The following is a 20,792-nucleotide window of genomic DNA, read 5'->3' on the forward strand; positions in this document are numbered from 1 at the left end:
GGAGTGCCTAGATCTCTAAAGCCAGCAATAAAGCCTAACAAGTATTATCTATTTGTGTTTAAATGCTTTAGTTACAAGAAATTGTCTCAATCGTGTCAAATCCACAGACTAAACTCAGTAAAACAGATTTTTCAGTGGAAAGCTATTTCAAACACACGTGTATATAAACCCACTGGCCATTTTACACACCTGTGTGTTGTGCACCCCCACACCCAAATAAATGCCTGTGGAAACAGAGGACAGTCCTCACAAGACTATTTCAGTGATTTCCAGCCTGCTTCACAGACTGATGCAGGAACTAAGGACACTCTGCTAGGCATGGGAGCAGTAATTCAGGATGAACACCTCAGTATCGATGCCACACTTGTACCCACTGTCACCTCCTGATCCTTGCAGCAGCACCCAGAGCAGCTCCTCAGCTCTTGAAAGGCTGCTAATTCCTTAAGGCTGGGCTCTTCACATCCCCAGGCCAAGTGTTCTGAAAACTGCAGAGTGCAGAGCAGTGTCACAGAGGCTGCTGCGAGCACCAGGCTGGCCTGTCACTGCCATGCCACCCTCTAACAAAGACACAGCTGGACATGTGAAGCACAGTAATTGAACACTGCCTGACAGCTGGGCATGGTGGGGTACAGAAAGGCAGGTGCCAACCTTTGGGCACCTTGATCTGTCATATTATGAAACAAAACCAAGCAGGCATCACTCACAAAGCCACAAAGGCAAAACACCTGCACTGTGTGACAGCGGCAGCCATGGCTCTGTGCTGGGCACCTCTCCACGGGACACCTGCTCTTCATCTGCAAGCTGAGATCCTCTTGGATACGCTTTTATAACCTTCTCTCTCCCTAATCCCACTGTGAACTGGCCTCTGGAGCATTCTCTGGAGGCTCTCACCACATGCTCCTGGCTCTGGCTTGTCCCCACAGCACTGCCCTGTCCCAGAGGCTCAGAGGCTGCTGAGCTGTGACACTGCAGAGCTGTGAGAGAGGCTGGAGAAAGGTGAGGTGGAAATTATAGAAAGATATATCTATACGAAATATATAGACTGCTGAACTGGGGATCACGAGCTGCCCGAGAGTTTGAGATGGAGAACACCAACTTGGACAGGCATAAAATCTAGAAGGGGAACAGGCACATGGCAGCTCAGCAGCTCCAGGGAGCTACAGGGGTCACCATGACCTTCCTGACTGGTGGCTCTGTGGTCTAAAAGATTCCAGGTACTCTGCACGAGGTGTGAGCCCACTCACTCAGCCTGTCTGCTTGAATCCCACTCAGCTTCTGTGGGAGTTAGCCAGTCAATAGCCAGCTTTGCCCTTTAAATTTATGAATCTCCTTCTTGCACTATTGTTTATTCTCCAGGAGTAGAGCAATCAAACTGCTGGTTAATGCCTAGTAAAGAGTAACAGGCGCAGCTACAAACACAAAAAATCAGGGTCTTTGCATATGCATGTACATGGAAGTATAGCAGGATCAGTCAGCAGATCCAGGAACATTCAGGAGTTCTGAATTGACTCAGCTACAGGAACTTTCTCTTCTTAAGCAGAAAACCTTCTGTCTTTTTTTGCCATAGGGTTCTGAGTAGTTGTTGAATAGTGCCAAGTGATGAAGTGCAATAATGCCTCCATTTGTTATTCCAGTGGTGAGGATTATGATAACAGTGTTTTGCATTTCAATAGGTCCATGCAGTTTTAACTTTCTACATCAATTAATGAACATAATTTCAAAACACTTCTATTTTAAAAGGCATACATGTAAGCTCTCCACTATCTCTTAATTCAACTACTCACTTAACAAGAAAAAAAGAAAAAGTACTAACAGTGCTATTTCAAGTCTGTGAGTCACAGAACAGAATAACAAAACTCAGAACTCAGAGAAATTTATCAGTCAACACGTAAACTTAAATAAAGAGGAACCAAATTACATAATTCTAGACTTTTTTTCATAAAGACCCTAAACATGCCTGTCTCTTCCTGTGCAGTCAGTCACGCTGCCTGTTCACTCTGCACAACTCAGAAGTTAAAAATGCAAGCGACAAGATCATGAAAACATGCAATTATCTGCAATCAGTAAAAACTTCTTTGAGCTTATGTGTACGTGAGTGGGAGTACATCTAGATCGATTTTCTGAATCATCATTATGTATCCTGCTTTTGTAGTGTTTCCCTTCCCCCTTTTCTCTCTCCTGTTCCTGCCTATATTTGTTTTGAAAATGATACTCCAGTAGCCTACTAAAAATGACTTTTCGGCAGTGCTTTGGAATCCTCCAAGTACACGGCCCAAATGTGTTCAAAGTCCTTAGGGAGACTTTTGACTGTGCTTTCCTTGAGTCTTTAAAATGCTTTTGATTTTTAGACAGGTCCAGAATCTATCGATGCAGATTCCAATTATTTGGAAAGTTCCCACAACATTTCTGCAACCTTCACATGCAGGAATTAGGGAACGAAGGAGTCAGTTCTTGCCCCAGCCTTCAGTCTCAGAGGAAGAACCTGCTCTAGCATATGAACCTGTAGCTGCAAGTAAATGGTAAGAGAAAGTCACAAAAGACAAAGCAAAATTAAAGTGAGGACTCATTTCACTGTTCCAAGTAGTTGTTTGTTATGCCCAATATATCCTAGGAAATCACATTAACAAAAGGAAAGGAAATTTTGTTTCACTGTTCTGTTCCAGAACATTTTGCATCATGTACAAAGATATCAAAATATTGAGACATCGTTGAAAATAGGCAGACAATTGCAGAGAGCAGTTGCAGCTTGGAACTTCAACACATTCAGAAACTTCAAGATTCAGTTCAGAAGTTCTGCAGCTGATCTTGACACCCCAACATGGTACAAAATGTGAACGCAGTATTAACAACATTTCAGACATTTAATTTCTTTCTTAAAGAAATTAATTTTCTTTTCCCCCACTGTTAAATCCCTCTCCTCATGTGCCCTGTGCTTGGCTTTTTTGCCTTGACTGCCGTGGGCTGTGCACAGGCTCAGTGCACTGTGTCCCTTCCTGCACTGGAATGAACTGGAGCACTGGGTGCAGATGTTTCCAGCTGTGGTTCCCCACGATTTTGAGTTCAAGCACTGCATGGTACACACTGGCATACAGCTCACGTTGCTGCTCCATCCTTCCTGCTCTCACTGCTGTCCTCAGGCTCACGCAGAGTGACTGTGCTGGAATCAGACTGGCAAAGTAACAAATGCAGCTTGAACCCCAGGAAAAGGTAAATATTTTGAAGAGTTCTTTTAAGGTTCATAGCAATTCTCTTCAGGTTAAATTTTCAGATTTCTCAGTCTTTAAACTGAACTTTGCACGAATGACCTCAGATTTGGACCACTGGTCTTATACTACAGCCCACAACATCTAAAGAAACCTACTTCATAATCACCAGAAGGGTGGCCATCATCCTTTCTCCTGAAACACAGAAGAAATATTAGGATGCTACAGTCTTCCTCAAAGCCTAGCATCACATCCTTTTGGCAAGGACAAAGAAATTATAGACATAGATACAAAATTATCCTTGCAACTGGAAGATTTGGACTGAAAATATTTCAAATTACGAGACTAATTATGAGAACTGAAGAATAAGAGTAATTTCTATTTAATTCTACCCTTTTTTTTCTCCTGAATTAAGTATTATTAGTTATAATGGTAACAATTAATTTTACATCAATATAAAGTACTGAAAGAGGCATTAGTAAATCAGGCAATCTCAGTGAAACATCCATCCGTGGAAGCTCCTCTGTTCTCCTCCCTCACCAGTCATCCCAGTGTCCATGTGGGGTTCTCATCCCAGAGGATTCCTGCTGTGTGAGGAGCCACAGAAACCTCCCCTGCAAAGCCATTCCTTTCTCCTTGTGCCCTCTAAGCTTTAAAGCAGAGCACTGCCCCTCTGGCTGTCAGGAAGGAATGAGACCCACTCTGAGATGTCCAAAGTCAGTATTTTCATCACACATCCCCTTGGAAAGCAATGATTAAAGCAGGAATAAAGGAACACCTCTCAAATGGAGAAGGTAGAAACCAGCACTTTGTTAGGAGGAGAAGGAGATGCTTTGAAACAGACTGCAAGAGGACAATAAAAGTTAAAGAGCATTAAACAGCAGCTCTGGGCCTAAAGGTAAAGCAGCTAAATACTGCAGAAATGAACCATAAAAATAGCACCATAAAAATGCTACAGCCATGCATTACTGTGTCCTTACTTAGAGATATTTCAACCCTTCTATTACAGACCCTTATTTCAAAGAAAACAGTGATTATGTAGCCAGCCCGGGAGCCCGATGCAGCCATAAAGCAGGGAAGGGAAGGCACAGCCTGTTTGTTTACCTGAACCAGGAACAAACAAGAGGACTAAAGAGGGAAATACACCTGAAGAAGTGTCCTTAATACAAAACAATCTTTTCTGTAGCACTTCAGAAAAACTTATTAGGGACAGAGGAGGCAGGAAAGAATAAAATATAGCAGGTTTTGTTGGGAGAGTTGTGTCTTGTTGTGAGACTGCACTAGGATTTTGGTATCCTATTTTGGTTAGGTTTTAAAAACTTCATTTTCTAAAATCATGGAATATGGGGTATTTTTTCCTAATGGCTAATCTAAAATCACACAAACGACACTAAAATAAAGCACATTTAAAAACTCAAAACCACACTAAAATCAAGCACACATCACTAGAAGTGTTCCGGGTCAGGTTAGCCAGGGCTTTGAAGAGCTTGATCTAGTGGAAAGTGTCCTTGCCCATGATGATCCTTAAGGTCCTTCCAACCCAAACCATTCTACAATTCTAAATAAGCACAATAGGAACTCTGCATAGGCATGTTGCAAACTCATAACTCCACTAGAAGCAGTGAGTTGCTGCAATACAAATAAACCTAATTACTTAATAAATACAGCACCACAAAGGATACACAAAAGTTTGGGCACAGTTGCCTGAAAAGGCCACATGAAAACATGTGCAAGCAGTAAAAGCTTCCTTTACATCACAAAGAAAATAAACCAAATGTGATTAACAACCTACAATCAATATTGAAACAAGAGACAGAGAAAGTATATATTTGGAAAATGTGATGTCTCCAAACAATTTGAATTTAGCGCAAAACTGCCTAAGACAGCAAAGGAACAAAGGGAAGGTTAAAATATTCTTACCAGAAAAAAAAAAAAAAAAAAAAAAAAAAAGAGCAACATGCAGACGTGTTTTGTATTATTCAATGATTTCAGCACTTGGTACTGTTAGATAAAGAGACATCTGGAATCTAAATTGTGATCTGAGTTTTGTAGTGCTGACACAAAGCATTCCCTTCAGACAGCTCAGGTGCCACCTTTTGTTTCATAATCAGTAATGTGACCACTTGCACATCATTTTCAGTTGAGAGCAGAATCTACTGAAGGTAACTGAAAGATGAAAACTAAGAGTTATGAAACCTTCTCTTGATAAAGCAGGTGCTGTCAGTGCTGGCTTTGCCTCCTGAGTGCTCCTCTACTGAGATTAATAAACAGATAACAAGATAAAAAATTAGAGTAGTGCACTGTGAAGAGGCAGCATGAGAGGGGTCAATGTTTTGCAACAAGCTAAAGCTTTAAAATAAAGGCTTGTTATCAAAAAGATACCTTATATTTTTTTTGTGGCTATTGGTATGAATGTAGATGGAACACCAGTTTTAAAGTGAAAGAATTACAGGCTAATTCTGAAAGTCTCAATGATTTCACAGGCATCAGTTTCAGTCATTTTTGAGTTACTATTCTTGTGATGAAACTCGTCATCAAGCCCTGTCAGGTGTGTAATTTCAGAAAAGAACTAAAATCGATCCTGAAGCAGCACTGGAATAGTTTTGGAACACAGCAATTCTGCCAGGACATTTTCTAATAGCTTAATGCTTGCCTGTGACAAACCTGTCTTCCAAAAAGCTCCAATTAACTGTCGGGCATCCTGCAACCTCCAAAAATAACAGTATTCACAAAGTAACCTTTTGTCATGTACACATACACTCCCAGAGGTTGCAGGATAAGAAAAAAAGAGAAGAACCAAAGTCAGTAAAGGCATTCACAGCCACCTCTGGCTGGGAATAGGTACAAAATCAGACAGTAAAAAAAGCCAGCCAGACAAATGCCCACTGCTGTGGCTCAGGGATGCCAGGATTATGGCAAAGAATCCTTCTGTGAATATCCCAAGGAAATCCCTCCAGGTAAAGTGATTGGTAAATTGGGACAGTCTTGAGCCTTCAGAAATGATACATTTCAGGTACCCTAGAACAATTCCATACAGGAAGAGGCAGACCAGGCACTGCACGTGGCCACTCTACACCAGCATCAAAAGTAGGTACTAATCCTGGGCAATGAACCACACAACAAGAACCAGTCTGGGCTGAACAGGACCAACACTTCTATCTTGTAATTCTTAGCAATAAATAACAAATTCAGGATGTCCAAATTAAGTTCTATAAAATAGCAGAGGTTTTCACAGAAGCAGACATTCAGAGTTAAGGTTTTTTGGGTTTGTTTTTTTTTTTTTTTTTTTTTGTTTGATTTTTTTTTAATTTGGCCAAAGTTATCTCCAAACCTTCAGTAAGCAAGAATCCCTTTCCCCTCCTTTTTTGGCTATCTTGGCTTTGGAAAACCTGAATTTGCTTTCCACTTCTTCATGGCACCCATAGTCCCATTTTAGCAGAGCAGGACAAAGCGAGGGCAGCCCGCTGTGCCCAGCCCAGCCCAGCCCAGCCTGGCACAGACTTGCTGCCCTTTCCAGGCTCATTTGTCCCCCATGGAGCTGTAACCCACCACTGATTAACCCCTGAGTAACACCAGCCTTGGTGTTGTCAGCTCCATCCCAGCCGCACCAGCTCCTCCCAGAGCTCCAAACGACATGAGCAGTCTTTAATCAAATGTTGGAGGGGCTGGGCTGGGGCTGCATGGGGGTGTAACTCCCCCAGATGTGGCTCCTCAGGGTATGATCCAGCAGAGCCCTACTGAAGCCCTGGGAAGCTGCAAACCAAACATCCCAGAAGCTGTGGCAACCACGCAGCTGAAACCCTGGCACGAGCCAGTGCTCCCAGCAGCCCAGCTCCTCCACCTGCTCGCTGTGTTTATCCCTCTCTGGGCAAGCAACACCACCCTGCTCTTCCAAGCACTTTATTCAGCACTACAATGGCTAATTTTAAATTCTGAGGGATCAGCTCTGCCAACTCTGCTATTTAAAGTGCAAGTTAAATATGTTTGACATTCCATACCCCAAATGACAACAAACCAGAATATTTAGACCAGCAGCATGTCAGGCATTTATTTATTTATTTCTCTGTCAGGCCTAAGTGCTGCACCTTTTCATTTATATGCTGCTGTTTGCCCCACAGGCATCAAGCTGTTAACATGTACAGAAGAGATTAAAATGAACTTGCATGCTGGATGAGGTATAAATTAAAATTATAGTACTGTCAGTCATGAATCTCGGATTGTTTCTCAAAGTCTCCCAAAATGCATAATGTCAAGTGAGCCTCTGTTTGTTGCTTCAGGAAAGGCAAAATGTATAATTTTTCAGCAGCACAGTCAATATGAATTCTAAGTAAGTTGTCCCTGAGCCTGTGATATAAATATGCTGTATTAATCGCATGAGTTGTGTATGCAAGGAAGGTCCAAGTGAACAAAAGGCTTTAAAATGGGATGCGAGCAGCGTTATTCACTGTGCACCTTCCAGTGCAAAGCAGGTTGGGGCTGCTGGGTGTTCCAATGCCACTCACCCCCCAGGCTGTGTCAGAAAAGCCACCCCCGACACAAAGGGCACCAAACCCATCTCCCAGCAATCCAAGGGCGTTCTCTGTGCGCTTTGGAGGACCACCAGTGGCATCCCCCAGGGTGTCCATGCCCACCACCCACCTGGTCTCGAGCGGGACGTTGCTGTTGAGCACCCAGCTGTCCTGGAGCTGCACGGACTCGGGGGTGGTGGCCAGGTCGTTGGGCGCCGGAGCGGGCGCGTGGATCTGGTTGCGGCGATTGGTGAGCGAGTTCCTGTTGAGGGAGTTGGCAGAGGAATGGTGATGGGACAGAGAATGGTTGTGAGGAGGAGGGAGAGGTGGCCTCAGCGTTGACTGGCTGTGATGATTTGAAGGGCCTAAAACAGAAAAGAAAAACAAATCACAAATGTGTGTGGTGGCACTGCTCTCCTCGGCATTTTCAAGGGGCCGCTGCCTGGGAAAAGAGACTGTGCCTCTTGGACCTGTGGGCATCAAAGCGTGGGCAAATCAGATCAGTGATTATTTGGGATCAGCAACACAAAACAGTGCTTTCAGCCTGCACAGCTGGCATGTCGACAAAGGCTCTATTTAAATTTTAAAATACTTCTTCATGGATTCTCCCTGGAGAAAGTCTCCTCAGTGAAGCAGCCAGGACAGCAGCCTAGCTGGACCATTCCCAACATCTACCAAGAGGAAATTTACCCCCTCCCTGTTTCTATCAGGGACTGTGAGCAGATGATCCTTAATGGATTAAAAATAGCCTTTGAGAATATGGTCTTTAGGCCCCTATAAAACTTAATCAGAGAAATCAATCTTCTTCCATTCACTGTATTTTACCAATCAGCTTCAAATGAACAGGATTTGTGCCAGCACAAGAAGATTAAACTCCAAATATGAAAAGAGAGCAGCGAGACAGTGATGGTATCTTTCATGTCATTCCATGTGATCAGGATTTGGCCTGTATTTTTCTATTTTGTAATGCCACAAACACACAACAAGATCTGGAAATTATGCAACTCTTTCAGTCTCTTTCACTGAAAAATGACAGATGATATTTTTTAGTGATAAAAAAAGGATATAAACTTTTCTCATTCTTTGAGTACTGACATGTTTGCATTGATAATGAAAAATACTTTCTTCTGATCATTAAGGCAAATGGATTAAAATAACAGCACATGAAAAGAAAATCTGATAAGCAGGTGTCATTTGAACATTGTCACTTTTCTAAACATAAATGTAGACTGGTAAATAAGTTCATGTGCAATTCCACACATTACAATAGTTTATGTCTAATAAAAACAGCAAAAGAGAATAAAGAAAACAAACACTATTATGAACTGTATGCTTTAGACATTGTATCAAGTTGTTTTCTAGTGAACATTAATCAGTAATACTAGAGAAATGATAATTCTAATGATGCATGTTTGTTTTTAGAAACTGAAGCAAAGAACTTTATTGTACTTAATGAATCAAACAATAAAAAGAAAATATCACAAAACATCATTTGCAGCAAGACTGATCTTTGTCATGTGAAACAAAGAAGTCTAGAAAAGCTGCTAAACTGAGTAATTACTGTAAGTTATTTGAGCCAATATTTATAAAAAACCCCGAATAGACACAAAATAGCACCCCAAACCCAAACCCCAGAGCAGCAGGAGGATATTTCCCCAGTATGGAACTCTGAGCTGCAGCAGCACTCAGGGACCCGGTTAGTGGTGACCTGCCAGGGCTGGGTGGAGGGTCACACTCGAGGATCTCAGAAGGCTTTTCCAACCCGACCCTAGGGTTCTGCCCAAGCGCCCAGGTGCAGCTCTCTCCTGGCACTGCTCTGCAGACTGCCTGCCCCGGGAGAAGCAGGGAAAGAGCCTCTTCCTAACAGCAGCACAACCAAGGAGCAGAGCGGCAGCAGCGGTTTTGGACAGAGGCTGCTCATGTTCTTCAGCGTTTCTGAGGAACTGGGGAAGCACAGGCTGCTGAGGAACAGAGCCAGGTTTGCTGGGACTTGCACAAGGCAAGTATAACTTGTCTGACAAGAAACTTTAAGAAATAAATTATAATAAATTCTGCATCCTTCACATGTTGCCTTAAATCTACACAGCAGTTTCTTTATCTTTTTTGAATGTCTGTTGCCTGAACGTGCACCCTGTGGGAATGTCAACTGCTTTAAATACAAAATCACCTTTTATGAACACATCCTAAATTTTAAGGCCATCATATGTGCAGCTCTACTCACTATCCTTGGCTATATCTTATCTAAGCATAAAAGAGACTGCTTAGCCAATAAAGTTTGATGTTTAAAACCCCCATTTGGACCTCCAAGAACATCAAATCTCTAATCTGTGCTAGGTCCTGTGCCATTCCACAACAGCATGCAGAGCAAGACACAGCAGGAGGAAAATGTGTTTGGATAATATCCACATGCACAGAAGCTTAAGTGGAATTACTCTCCTAGTCTGTGTTCTGACTTTAAACAAAGCATACTTGGATTTCAATAAGTGAATATTTATGAGTGATCAAATACAAATATGTGCCCTTGTGCTAATAGTTACTTCAAAAGATTCATGTGCATCATGTTTTCTCAGCTTACTTCAGATGCAGCTTTTCCTCCTCAAGGATAAGTACAAAAAAGTCATACCCACATAAACAAAACCGTTTTGCTCTGAGAGCCACAATAACACCAGTTAAATACTGAATTTTGTCACCACAATATCATGGAGGCAGTTCTTAAAAGTGAGCCAAGTGCACGTCAATGAGAATGAACAGCATTCCTGTAAGGCTAAAAAAACTGAAATCAAATGACCACAAATTATTTAATCTGCCTCAAGATTCAGTTCCCACACAGTAAATGTAAGATACTTTGCAAAATGAGCTGTGCAGAGGTAACTGAAGACACATTGCAGCTGCAAAAGCCCTGAAATCTGGTGCAAGACAAATGTAGCATTTAATATAGAAACATAAACAAATACCAGTATTAACATCATGTAGATATTCTATAGCTTCTATTAAAATGTATAAAAGCTTATATATATAAAAAGTACAAACCAGGGAGCGTGCACACACTCCTGTATATATGAGAGAGATAAAAGCTTAATGCGTTGCTCCTTCATAAACCTGTTCAAATGAATCAGAAGCAGGAGCAGAACACTGTTCAACTTGCCAGGGATATAAAATTGGATTCACATCTGAACACTTCTCTATGAGCATCTTTGCCTAAATTAAAACTTCACCAGCAGTACCTGCAAATCTGCTGAGCTCTGAAGTTCAGAGGAGGAAATCACTTGTCCCATAAATAAAGGATCCAAAGGGATTGGCCCCATGGATCCCATGGCAAAATGTGCTCTGGCCCTCTGGAAATTGCCTTTGATTTGGAAGCCTAAACATAATGAGGGTCTTGATGGAGTACATCTGGCTTTTTACATCAGGAAATAGATTTTATTTTTGGTATAGCAGCAGCCGGTATTGGTCTGGGGGAGAATACTGAGGAAATGATGCCTTTTTTCAATTATTAGTGAATTAGTCATTTCACCAGGATACACTATACAAGCTCAAACTTTAGAATGCAAGGAAAAGTCTTTTAAAACCATAGTGAAAATCAAAGACCTGGAAATCTGAATTACTGTTACTCTCCACACTTAGGCTTTTTAATTTTTTTAAATTTCTCATTTAAATTCACAAACAGACAACATATTTAATTCCAATCAATTTTAATACACATTGATTGTGCTGAGCATTTTCAAAAAATCATGGCCTTGTGTCCACATAATCAACATGTCATTCTTCAAGAGATCTTACTGCAGTCAAGAATATCAGCAACACTTGTTTCAAATTAGAAGCTGAGTGAGGGCAAATTGTGTTGTAATTAAATAATTTGAGAATACAAAGTCTGATCTGTGTAGCTTTGAAGCAATCATAAGCTACCCAATTGACTTACTTGGGTTTAATCAGAACAAAAATACTAAAATGGAGAAAAAAAAAAATTTTGCTCAGTTCATTCTTTTGTCTGGTGAAACATTTAAACAGACTAGGCTAGAGCACATCCTTCAGGAGCTTGTGCACCATAACAGTGTTATTGTGGCACAGCCTGCCAGCCCCAGGGGTCACAGAGAGCCCCTGGATGTCCCACAGGTACAGGTACATCAGTGATGGCTGAGAGCTCCTGAGCACACTCTTCCAAACATCACTGCTCAGCTTTTTTACAATCCAAACGCTGACTAAAATACAAAAGAAAATTCAGTTCTACTTTACATGGCCAAGTAGTTTTTCATAGCTCTTCCCAGGCTTTGGTACACTCACTTAACTCACGCACGAAATCCAAGCAACACAATGATCTGAGGAGAACAAGTTGATCTCCCACCTCAGAGATTAAATACAAAGCAGGAAAGGCAGCATCCCTAATCTAAGCAAAGCAATTGCTTCCCTGCATCCCAGTTCTTTGTCAATACTACCTCAAAAAGTAATGGAGATTGTATCTTAGTTGTGCTGAATTATCCTCTGTGACATTATTAAATGCTAAAGAGACATTACACCTCCTCACCATTCATTTTCACAAAAGAACTAAAAGAAAAAACCCAAACATGTATTATTTTTCTGAAATGAACAATGACACAACTATTTCCTTATGCTTTAAACAATGCAAATACTGAACAAAAAAAAAAAAAAAATAAAAGCCCAAAACCGAAGCTGATGAATTGAAAGAAAATAATTAAAAAGCCCACAGACAACCCTTGTCAGCCAGCATTAGAAACCTCGTCTGCAGCACTGCTGGTTCTTTATTCAAATCCCTCTGCCACACTGTTTTCCCAAGGAAACCACATCATCTGCCATCACAATGAGTAACGGGTGTTTCACAGAACCACAGGGCCACCTTCCAAGCTAAATTCATCTTCCAAGGCAGCTCACATTACTCTGAGTCAGGGAGAGCAGAAAGCACTGGAACGCCCAGGAGTGTGACAGTGGCACAGGAGCTGCTGTCCCCAGCCCCAGCCTGCAGTGAGCTTGGCAAGGTGGGACCCGGGCTCCTGCCCAGCAGCACAGGCTGGGCTTTATGCTGTCTCTGCTTCAGTTCTCCTGTTTGTTTGCTTAATTCTCTACATTGTTTTCTGCTAGGCCGTAGCTAAATGGCATCTCAATGTTGTGAAAATGTTTTCAACACATGCTGTAAAGAAGAAAGTTATCTCACTCCTAACCATGGATACCATTACCTCTCTCTCTTGTTTTAAACCCAAGACATTTGCCAGGTGTTCCTTCTTTTGTCTGCCTGTTTTTTACACTCTTTGAGGCAAGAATAGATTGAATGACTGGCTGTCATCCCAGACTGTACATTTCAAACTGAAAATTCAGTAAATGTGTGATATGAAACAGTAAGTCACTTATCAGTGTCTGCCAGTGCATTCCAGCCATGTCCCCAACACAATATTACAGTAGGAAATTAAATGTTGCTCTGACAAAAAAAAAAAAAAAAAAAAAAAGAAAAGTAGAAATACCCCATTGCTTGCCCACACTATCCAGTGTGCACAGTCATACAAGCAAAGGCAAGACTGGACCCTTCACCAGGAGTCAAATTTAAGGGATTTGGATCTAAGGGTCATATAACCACCTCTCTCAAGTGAGGGTCACCTGCAAAAAGGTTAAACTCACTGCTCTACAAAATAGTATTCTCTGAGACACCATGTACTAATTATATTTGTTGAAACACATCACTTACATATTCATTATCACACTGCATGAGGTGCATGGGCTGCATGAAATAATGTCTGGTCAGTGGCAAATCACATCACTTCAATAATAATGTTCATGCAGACTCAGTGTCCTGTGGTACTTTATATATGTATATATGTGTATGTTACACTTATATGAAAAGGTAGGCACACTATTTCAAATTTTGAAAGAGAAGTTGGAGTTTTCTTCTTTCTAATTGAAAAATAATCATCTCACATCGTTTTCAATCTATCTTTTAACTTAGTTTCCCCAAACTGATATCAATATAAAACATATTTCAGAGAGTTTAACGATGTATTTATCTTCTTCAGCTCGGGGACATGAGCACTATTCACACTATTGTTTGAAGAAGGCACTGATGTAAGAAGAACTAAAAAGAAAAGCAGGCAGTTGTATTTCTAAGCAATGAAGCTCGTTATTACTGTCACTGCTATGGAACATTTTAGTGCAGAAAGGTAAATGTTGTTCTCTAGACTTGGCTCCGCAGAATGGGAAAGAGCTGGACCCTGTCTAAAGACTCAGACAAATTCTTGCCTGAGCTCAAACAATTTGAAGCACTGGGAATCACACCAAAGTGAAAATTAAGATTTTTCTGAACAACAGATAGAAATTTCTGAACAAAAATATTAAGCCAGCAGTGGAACCTGGTGACATTTTCCTGATAGGATTATGGCTGAAACCTGCTGCTTCTCTGACTGGTCTATGGTGGACCCTGAAAGTTGCCATGGTGCCATAAGAATAACTGTGGCATAATTTCCAATTCATTGTAAGTCCTGAGTCAGGTGCAATAGAAAGTCATCCCTGAAGCTGTTACAGCAGCACTTAGGATCTTGTATCACCCAGTGAGCTGGAACTCATTTGGTTTCCAAGGGGCAAAAGAAATGCCAGTCATGGGTGGTTTCATGCAATGCACGACCTTGATTATTTCAGAAGCGCCACAGAACGCATTACATGTTGTCCAAAACACTCTTTTTTTGTTAAACCCAACCTCCTAAAAAATTTACACCAGAAAGAGTCTCTCAAAATAAATTTCTAAAGTAATTATGTCAGAAAGAAGATCTACTAGGAAAGTGAGCTTTTTAATAAATCAGGCTTCTAGGTGCTGCAACTCTATCAGCAGAGTAAGGATGTGGAATCTTTCTGCTGTTTGAAGAATCTGTAAGGTAAGGTCAAGCTGCACCACTGCGAAGTTTGGCAGCTGAACTACAAATGAAACTAAATATACTGAACAAGGCTTTCAGCATCATGTAATTTCTCTGTTTCTGAGGCAGTATTACCTATTCCCAGCAGCACTAAATTTTTCAACTTCTGAATTTTTTTTCTTATTCCATCTTATACTACTGCCTTAGGACAACTCACCATAATGTGCAGTGCACACCAGTCTAGATTTTTTTTTCAGCTCAACAACAGGATCAACAAAAATACAATATTTTTCTTGTCTAAAAGGAAAAAAAACCCAAAAAGTTCTATCTTGCAACAATGTTCTTCAATGGGTTATCAGGGTTTGACCAGTTTTTTTTTTTTTCCAAAAATACTTACAATATAACCCCTTTGGCCCTCAAAAACATGCAAATAATAATTAAAATCAGTTTCACTTTTAGGCTGAACCAACTGATAATCAAATGATGGAAATAAACACTGATATATAAGCATCATTAACGTGAAGGCTCACTGACATATACCAGCAAATACAGGGTTCCTGGGGGAGCTACCTGGGAGAATTCAATTTCATAGCTCCAGGGAAGCCAGTTATTTACTGCCTGGCCCATCTGTACCTCAACATGTAGAACAGGTAAAAATAATTTGTGTGGAATATATGGAAAAAGTAAGAGGAATGTTGCATAATTCTAGAGTAAAGAAAAGCAAATATAATGCAATGTACGTGGTGCACTGGATCAGGCTTTTCAATGGGTGATTTCTCTTTTTAAAAGCAGGCAAGATACAAGGAAGTACAAGACAGAAACAAGGATTTGTCTGCCTCCAGGGTACTGCAAGCTGCAATACTACATGACTGGCATTCTTTCACAGGCAGTGAGATTTCATTTGAATTCTTTATTGGCTGTTATTGGACTAAAAAAGGAAAGTCACAAACCATTCAGATAAGAAGCCCTGTTTAAGTTTCCTGACTTTTCAAGGTACCAGAGACGTTACCTTCAGCTACTATCAGTAAAGGTGATATGGGGTGAGGTGATAAAGGTGAGGTGAAATCATGGGTTAATGAATAAAATACAGTAAGGTGCTGGATTGTAAAGTAAATTAATTGTAATTAATTTGCAATTAACTGTAAGGTGCTGTATGAAAGGCCTCACATAGTTTATCATGTAACACATGAGCCAACATTAACCCAGCAAATCTTAAACAATTCTTTAAATAAAGTTTTTTCTGTGTGAAGGACAAAAAAAAAAAAAAAAAAAAAAGACAAAAACCAACTAAAAAGCAGCTGCAACACCCCAGCCTGTAAAACAGAAAAATAGTAAAACAGAAAAATGAATACAGGGTGATTTCAGCTGTGAGAATGATGGGGCTCTCTCACTGGGAACTTCTCAAAGTACAGTGCCTGATGTACCTCCCTGCAGGGGCTGATCCCAGGTCCCACCACCCACAGCCTCAGTGCCAGCCCTCCTTGCCCTGGGTGTGGCAGAGCTTGGCAGCAAAGCCAAGCCCCAGGGGATGCTCTCAGGGATGCAGGGCTCAGAGCAGGGCAGAGGAGCTGCAGCCCAGCGTGGGGAAGGTCAGTGCTGCTTTGGGAGCTGCTGCAGTGCTGCCTCAGAACAGCTCCATCCCAAACAGCCCTGCCTGCAGCTGCCTCCCAGTCTGCTTGGAAATCAAAACATTTACTGAGCAACACCAGCGTGATGAGGCACCCATGGAGCTTGTGCTGGCCAGCAATTCTCTCAGTAGCACTGCAGCAAATACTTCCCTACTACTGCATTTACCATGGAAAAATCTCCTGCAAGCTAGAAACCCACTCTGTAGCACAGCAGGAAGGAAACAGCCCACTGAAAATACTGTCTAGGTAGAAAAGATCAAGTGTTGTCTTTAGCATTTTTGTAATATGTTTATTACAAAAGTTTATACAAACTTTAGCATGTTTGTAATAGCATTACTAACATCTTGCAGATACTCAATCCTTACCAAGACATTAAACTTCCATGCAATTCTCTATTAGAGGAGCTTGAACAGACTCTCAGATCAAGGCTATGGATCGCTTCCATTTTTTTTAAAAAAATTGAATAGACCCATCTAATTGCTTACAATTAAACAGGAAACACCATCAGTTCTCATCTCCTGGGGCTGTGCTGCTGCCTGCCAGCCCCTGCCAGCCTCCCAGCCTGTCTCCCACAGCACCACTGCAGTGCAGCCGTGCTCCGGGCTGCCACTTCAGATATGCCCTGCTCTTCCCTCGCCAGCATGGGCAAGGCAATCCAATTCCCAGCCTGAAGAGGCTGTGTAATCATCCTGGCAGATCCCAAACACTGGAGTGTTCCCACATTACCAGAACAAACAGAAGGCAGGGAACTGAAATGCCTTTCAGCAATGCTGCTTGTTCCCAGTGTCGAGGGGAGTGGGAACAGCACAGCCCTACCCATCACCTGCACTGAACACCTTTCTGAAAGCACAGCCTCATCCCAGCCTCTCACACCAGCACCAGCTTTACAGGCCTGTGTTATCTCAAGGCCGTGGTTTTATTTTTCTGAGCAATGTAAAAGTAAAAGCCACTCAAGTAAAAAGCCACAGAAATACGGTATTAACTGAGAAAGGAAGGAACAGATTCCACGTCCTACTTAAGGTATAAAAAGCAGCTATCGTAATTGCATTATATACTGTTTCTTCCTTCAGAATGTCTGAGGCTGCCACAGAACTAAGTGGTGTTTAACACTGTGAAAAGAAAGTGAAAAGAAAACACCTCTCAAGTTCCATGCTGTATTGATAATCATGACAGTGGCAATACTAAAGAAGAATTTAAAAACGGGAAAAGAGAATGACCACAATATTTTATCCAACTGAAGACATAGGAGACTAGAGAGTAGTTAAAAATCAAGATGCCAATTTGGGTAGAACCTCTCTGACTCTGCAAAAATTGCTAGCAGCTTTTTCTAATGATGTGAAACAATCAAAACCTGTGCCTGAAATCTCTGCTTTACCCTAAGTGTGGGTTGCTGGAATCCCTTGGACAGAAAAGGTTCAGGGCAGGTAAAGCCACAATATGATAGATGAATTTCAGCAAACCCACAGACTAAGGAAAAGTTTTTGACACTGAAGTTGGCTTGTGAAATCATGGCAGAGGAGGAAAGATGAGCATTCTGCAACCAGTCAGACAAATTGACTTCTCTGAGATATGGAGCAAGGAAAGACTCAGAAGAAGAGAAGGAAAAAAGACACAAAATAAATGTCTCCTAAGAGCTCTTACAGAAGCTTCTCCTACATTGTTGACAATGTTGTGTGTTACATGTATAGGCCACAGGCAGATCAGCAAGGAATTTTCAGCAATGAGAGTAGAAGCTCATTGACACCCTGGTCTGTACCATATAATGTTTGGACAGTGTGGGGCAGTAAATTTGGATCAGATTTAGTCTGATAGACCTGGATTAAGAGTCTCCCCCTCCACATGTTTTGAAGCAGTCTCAGGGACCCATCATTGTTTCCACCTCTCATGAGCCTGCTAGAACGAGCCCATTTGCATTAATTTGTCAACACTTCTAATACAGCAGATATTAAATTGCAATTCTATATTTAAAAATCCAATAAAATTGTTTTAATTTGATATCACAACTAGGATACAGAATGACAGCACACAATCTTCCTATTTCTAAATTAATATGCAAGAAAAAGCTGTGTTAAGCCCTCCATAGAGACACACTTAGTACATCAAGACTTTTCTTCACAGACCTTCTATGAGCCACATTGTCAGAGGAACATTCAGGAACAGATGTGTTGTCAAGCTTAAGAAATTCCAAAGCAAAGAGGACTTTTTTTTCCCCCTAAACATGTGTAATATTTAAAGTGAAAGTTATTTTTTTTATATTGCTACCAGTAAATTACAGATAGCTGTTGTTTTAGGTAGTGGGATACTTACTAGGTGTCCATGCTTATCATGCAATGAAAGAAAATCAAATTACTTTAAGAAAGAAAGTTATCTGATTAAATGATTGCTGTTGGGTAGCTGTGACTCCATACTAACAAAAGTTACCTTACAAATAAAAAAAATTCATTTTTAGTAATTTTTTTTCATCTGTCATGTGTCAAAGATTTTAGTTTACACTCTTTTATCAACTCAGATAATTTCACTAATGGAGGAATTAATTTTGATAACAAAAATATCAAACTGCACTTATAGAAGGTTATCAGAAGATACAGAAGGTGGGTACATGCACATGGCACCCGGATCAGGAACAAGTATAATTTTTTAACACAATTCTTAAAAATTAGGGTTTTCTTATACACAGTTCTAAAGGAATATGATGCCCACATAGAAAAGCTTTCATTTCAAACAAATGCACCTGAAAGAAATAGTCACAAACATGGGAGGGCAGAGGAGACATTAAACTGGACAGTTAAACATGGTAGAGAAAGGGACCTTAAACCAAATAATGCTGTATTGTGGCAACGTTGACTGTGGAGCTTTTATCTCTCAAAAGTGAGACACACACATGGAAATGATCAATACCAACAACCAGAATGTAACAATAGTGATAACACTTCGTGTTCTCTACAGTATCTGCTGTGTGTTCTTTTCATGTGCTCCACAAACAAAACCCAATAAGGAAAGGACGTTATCGGAATTTTACGTAACAAACTGAAAGAGAGAGCAGAGAACCCACAGGGAATAGTCTGACCACACCCTGGTTCACCAGTTTCAGCCAGGTCTTTTTCTTCTTCCAACAGGCCTTCCACATCTGACATGTTTCTCCAGCCACAATGAACTAAAACACGTGAAAATTAATTCCAGTGGGTGCTAACAGAAAGCATCCCATGTTTAACTGTTGTTTCAAATAGGTTTTGTTTGGGTATTTGTTTTTTTTAAAGCAGAACACCTCTCAGTAAGCAGAAACAAATGAGGAAACTTCTACACTGGATGAAAATCTAGAAATACAGTATTCTTCTGCCAGACCTCTTACACCTGTTAAAAAACAAGAACAAAACCCCCAAACAAACGTCACACAGCTGATCAGAGATTTTCCCATTTGATACATAACACAAGTCCCACCCATGGGGGAGGTTTAGATTTTCAAGCTAATGTCAAGTTAGTATATTTTAAGTGAAATAAAGAGCAAAAACTAACCTCTACAGGGCCTGCCAGCCAGTCATCCTTAAAACTTGGGGACTGATCTATGCAGATTTTCTGCATCATAAAATAGTCTGGAATAAAACCCAAACTGCACATCAGTGTAGGATGCTGACAGACATCTTGATCTGGTTTCACTGTTTCAATTTAGCTGCATATTGTTTGATACTGCTCAGGGAAATATGACAAGCTGTGCCACGAATGGAAGGGAAGAGAACCAACTCTCTGTTGCTGTACATTATATTTTTATTAACTGAGATTCCACAAACCTCTAAATTTATGAAATACTGAAGAAAAATTATTAAATTATTCATCAGTGATAAGACAATTAAGAAGCAAACTAAGGAGCAAGTGGAAGCTTGGTCCTGAGGGAGAACAGCTGGTCTTCTCATTAAAAGTATGTTTTGGCAGCAAAATATCCTCTGAACAGAGGGAACCTGCTGCTAAAGCAGCCTCTGAGTCAAATTTAGGAGCAAGTGACAAAGACAGGCTGATGTGAAGAGCAAGGTGGTGCACTCTGGGTAGCAGCATGTGGCTGGTGCAAGCCACACTCCCCCTACTCCTGGCAAAGGGGTGAGTTGACTTTATTGTACTTTGGAGCCACCCCACGACATGGAAGCTGCCTCAGCCACTTTGTGCTGATGCACCAGACTACAAAGAAATTCACTTAAAAACTCAAGGAAAGATGTTCTTTGTACCAAATCAGCCAACAGCTGAGCACAGAGTCCAGTGGTGAGGATGGTGTCCAGGTCACCCCGTGCTCCTGCCTCACATGCCTTGCTTATCAAACAGCAAAGTTGCAGACCCCAAAGGGGCACTGGGTCAGAACGTCCTGGGAAGTTTCCCCAGCAGGGGCAGGACGGTGCAGGATGTGCTGAACATGAGCACTGTCCATCTGCACAGTGGGCAACAACCCCCTGTGGGCAGGAAGGGAAATTCCACCTCTGAGGCTGTGATGGTGCAGTGCTAAAAAAGGAACTGTATGATGTTAGAAACACAGGAAGGCTTTCAGAGGTGGAGAAGAGAAGGAAGAGAGACACAGCACTTTGGTGCAATGTTTTTTATAAAGTTGAAGGAGCACATGCAAAG

At 41.2% G+C, this 20,792-nt stretch overlaps 1 protein-coding gene across 1 annotated transcript in view; it reads right to left on the reverse strand.

Moving 5' to 3' along the window:
- Positions 1–20,792, reverse strand: part of TENM2 (teneurin transmembrane protein 2) — a 553,850-nt gene that overhangs the window by 166,041 nt on the left and 367,017 nt on the right. The window contains exon 5 of the mRNA XM_053956612.1: positions 7,842–8,076. Within this exon, the coding sequence (XP_053812587.1) occupies positions 7,842–8,076 (235 nt within the window). The remainder of the gene's footprint in view (positions 1–7,841; positions 8,077–20,792) is intronic.

Source organism: Vidua chalybeata, chromosome 15 (genome assembly GCF_026979565.1).
Source record: "Vidua chalybeata isolate OUT-0048 chromosome 15, bVidCha1 merged haplotype, whole genome shotgun sequence".
Lineage (NCBI taxonomy): Eukaryota > Metazoa > Chordata > Aves > Passeriformes > Viduidae > Vidua > Vidua chalybeata.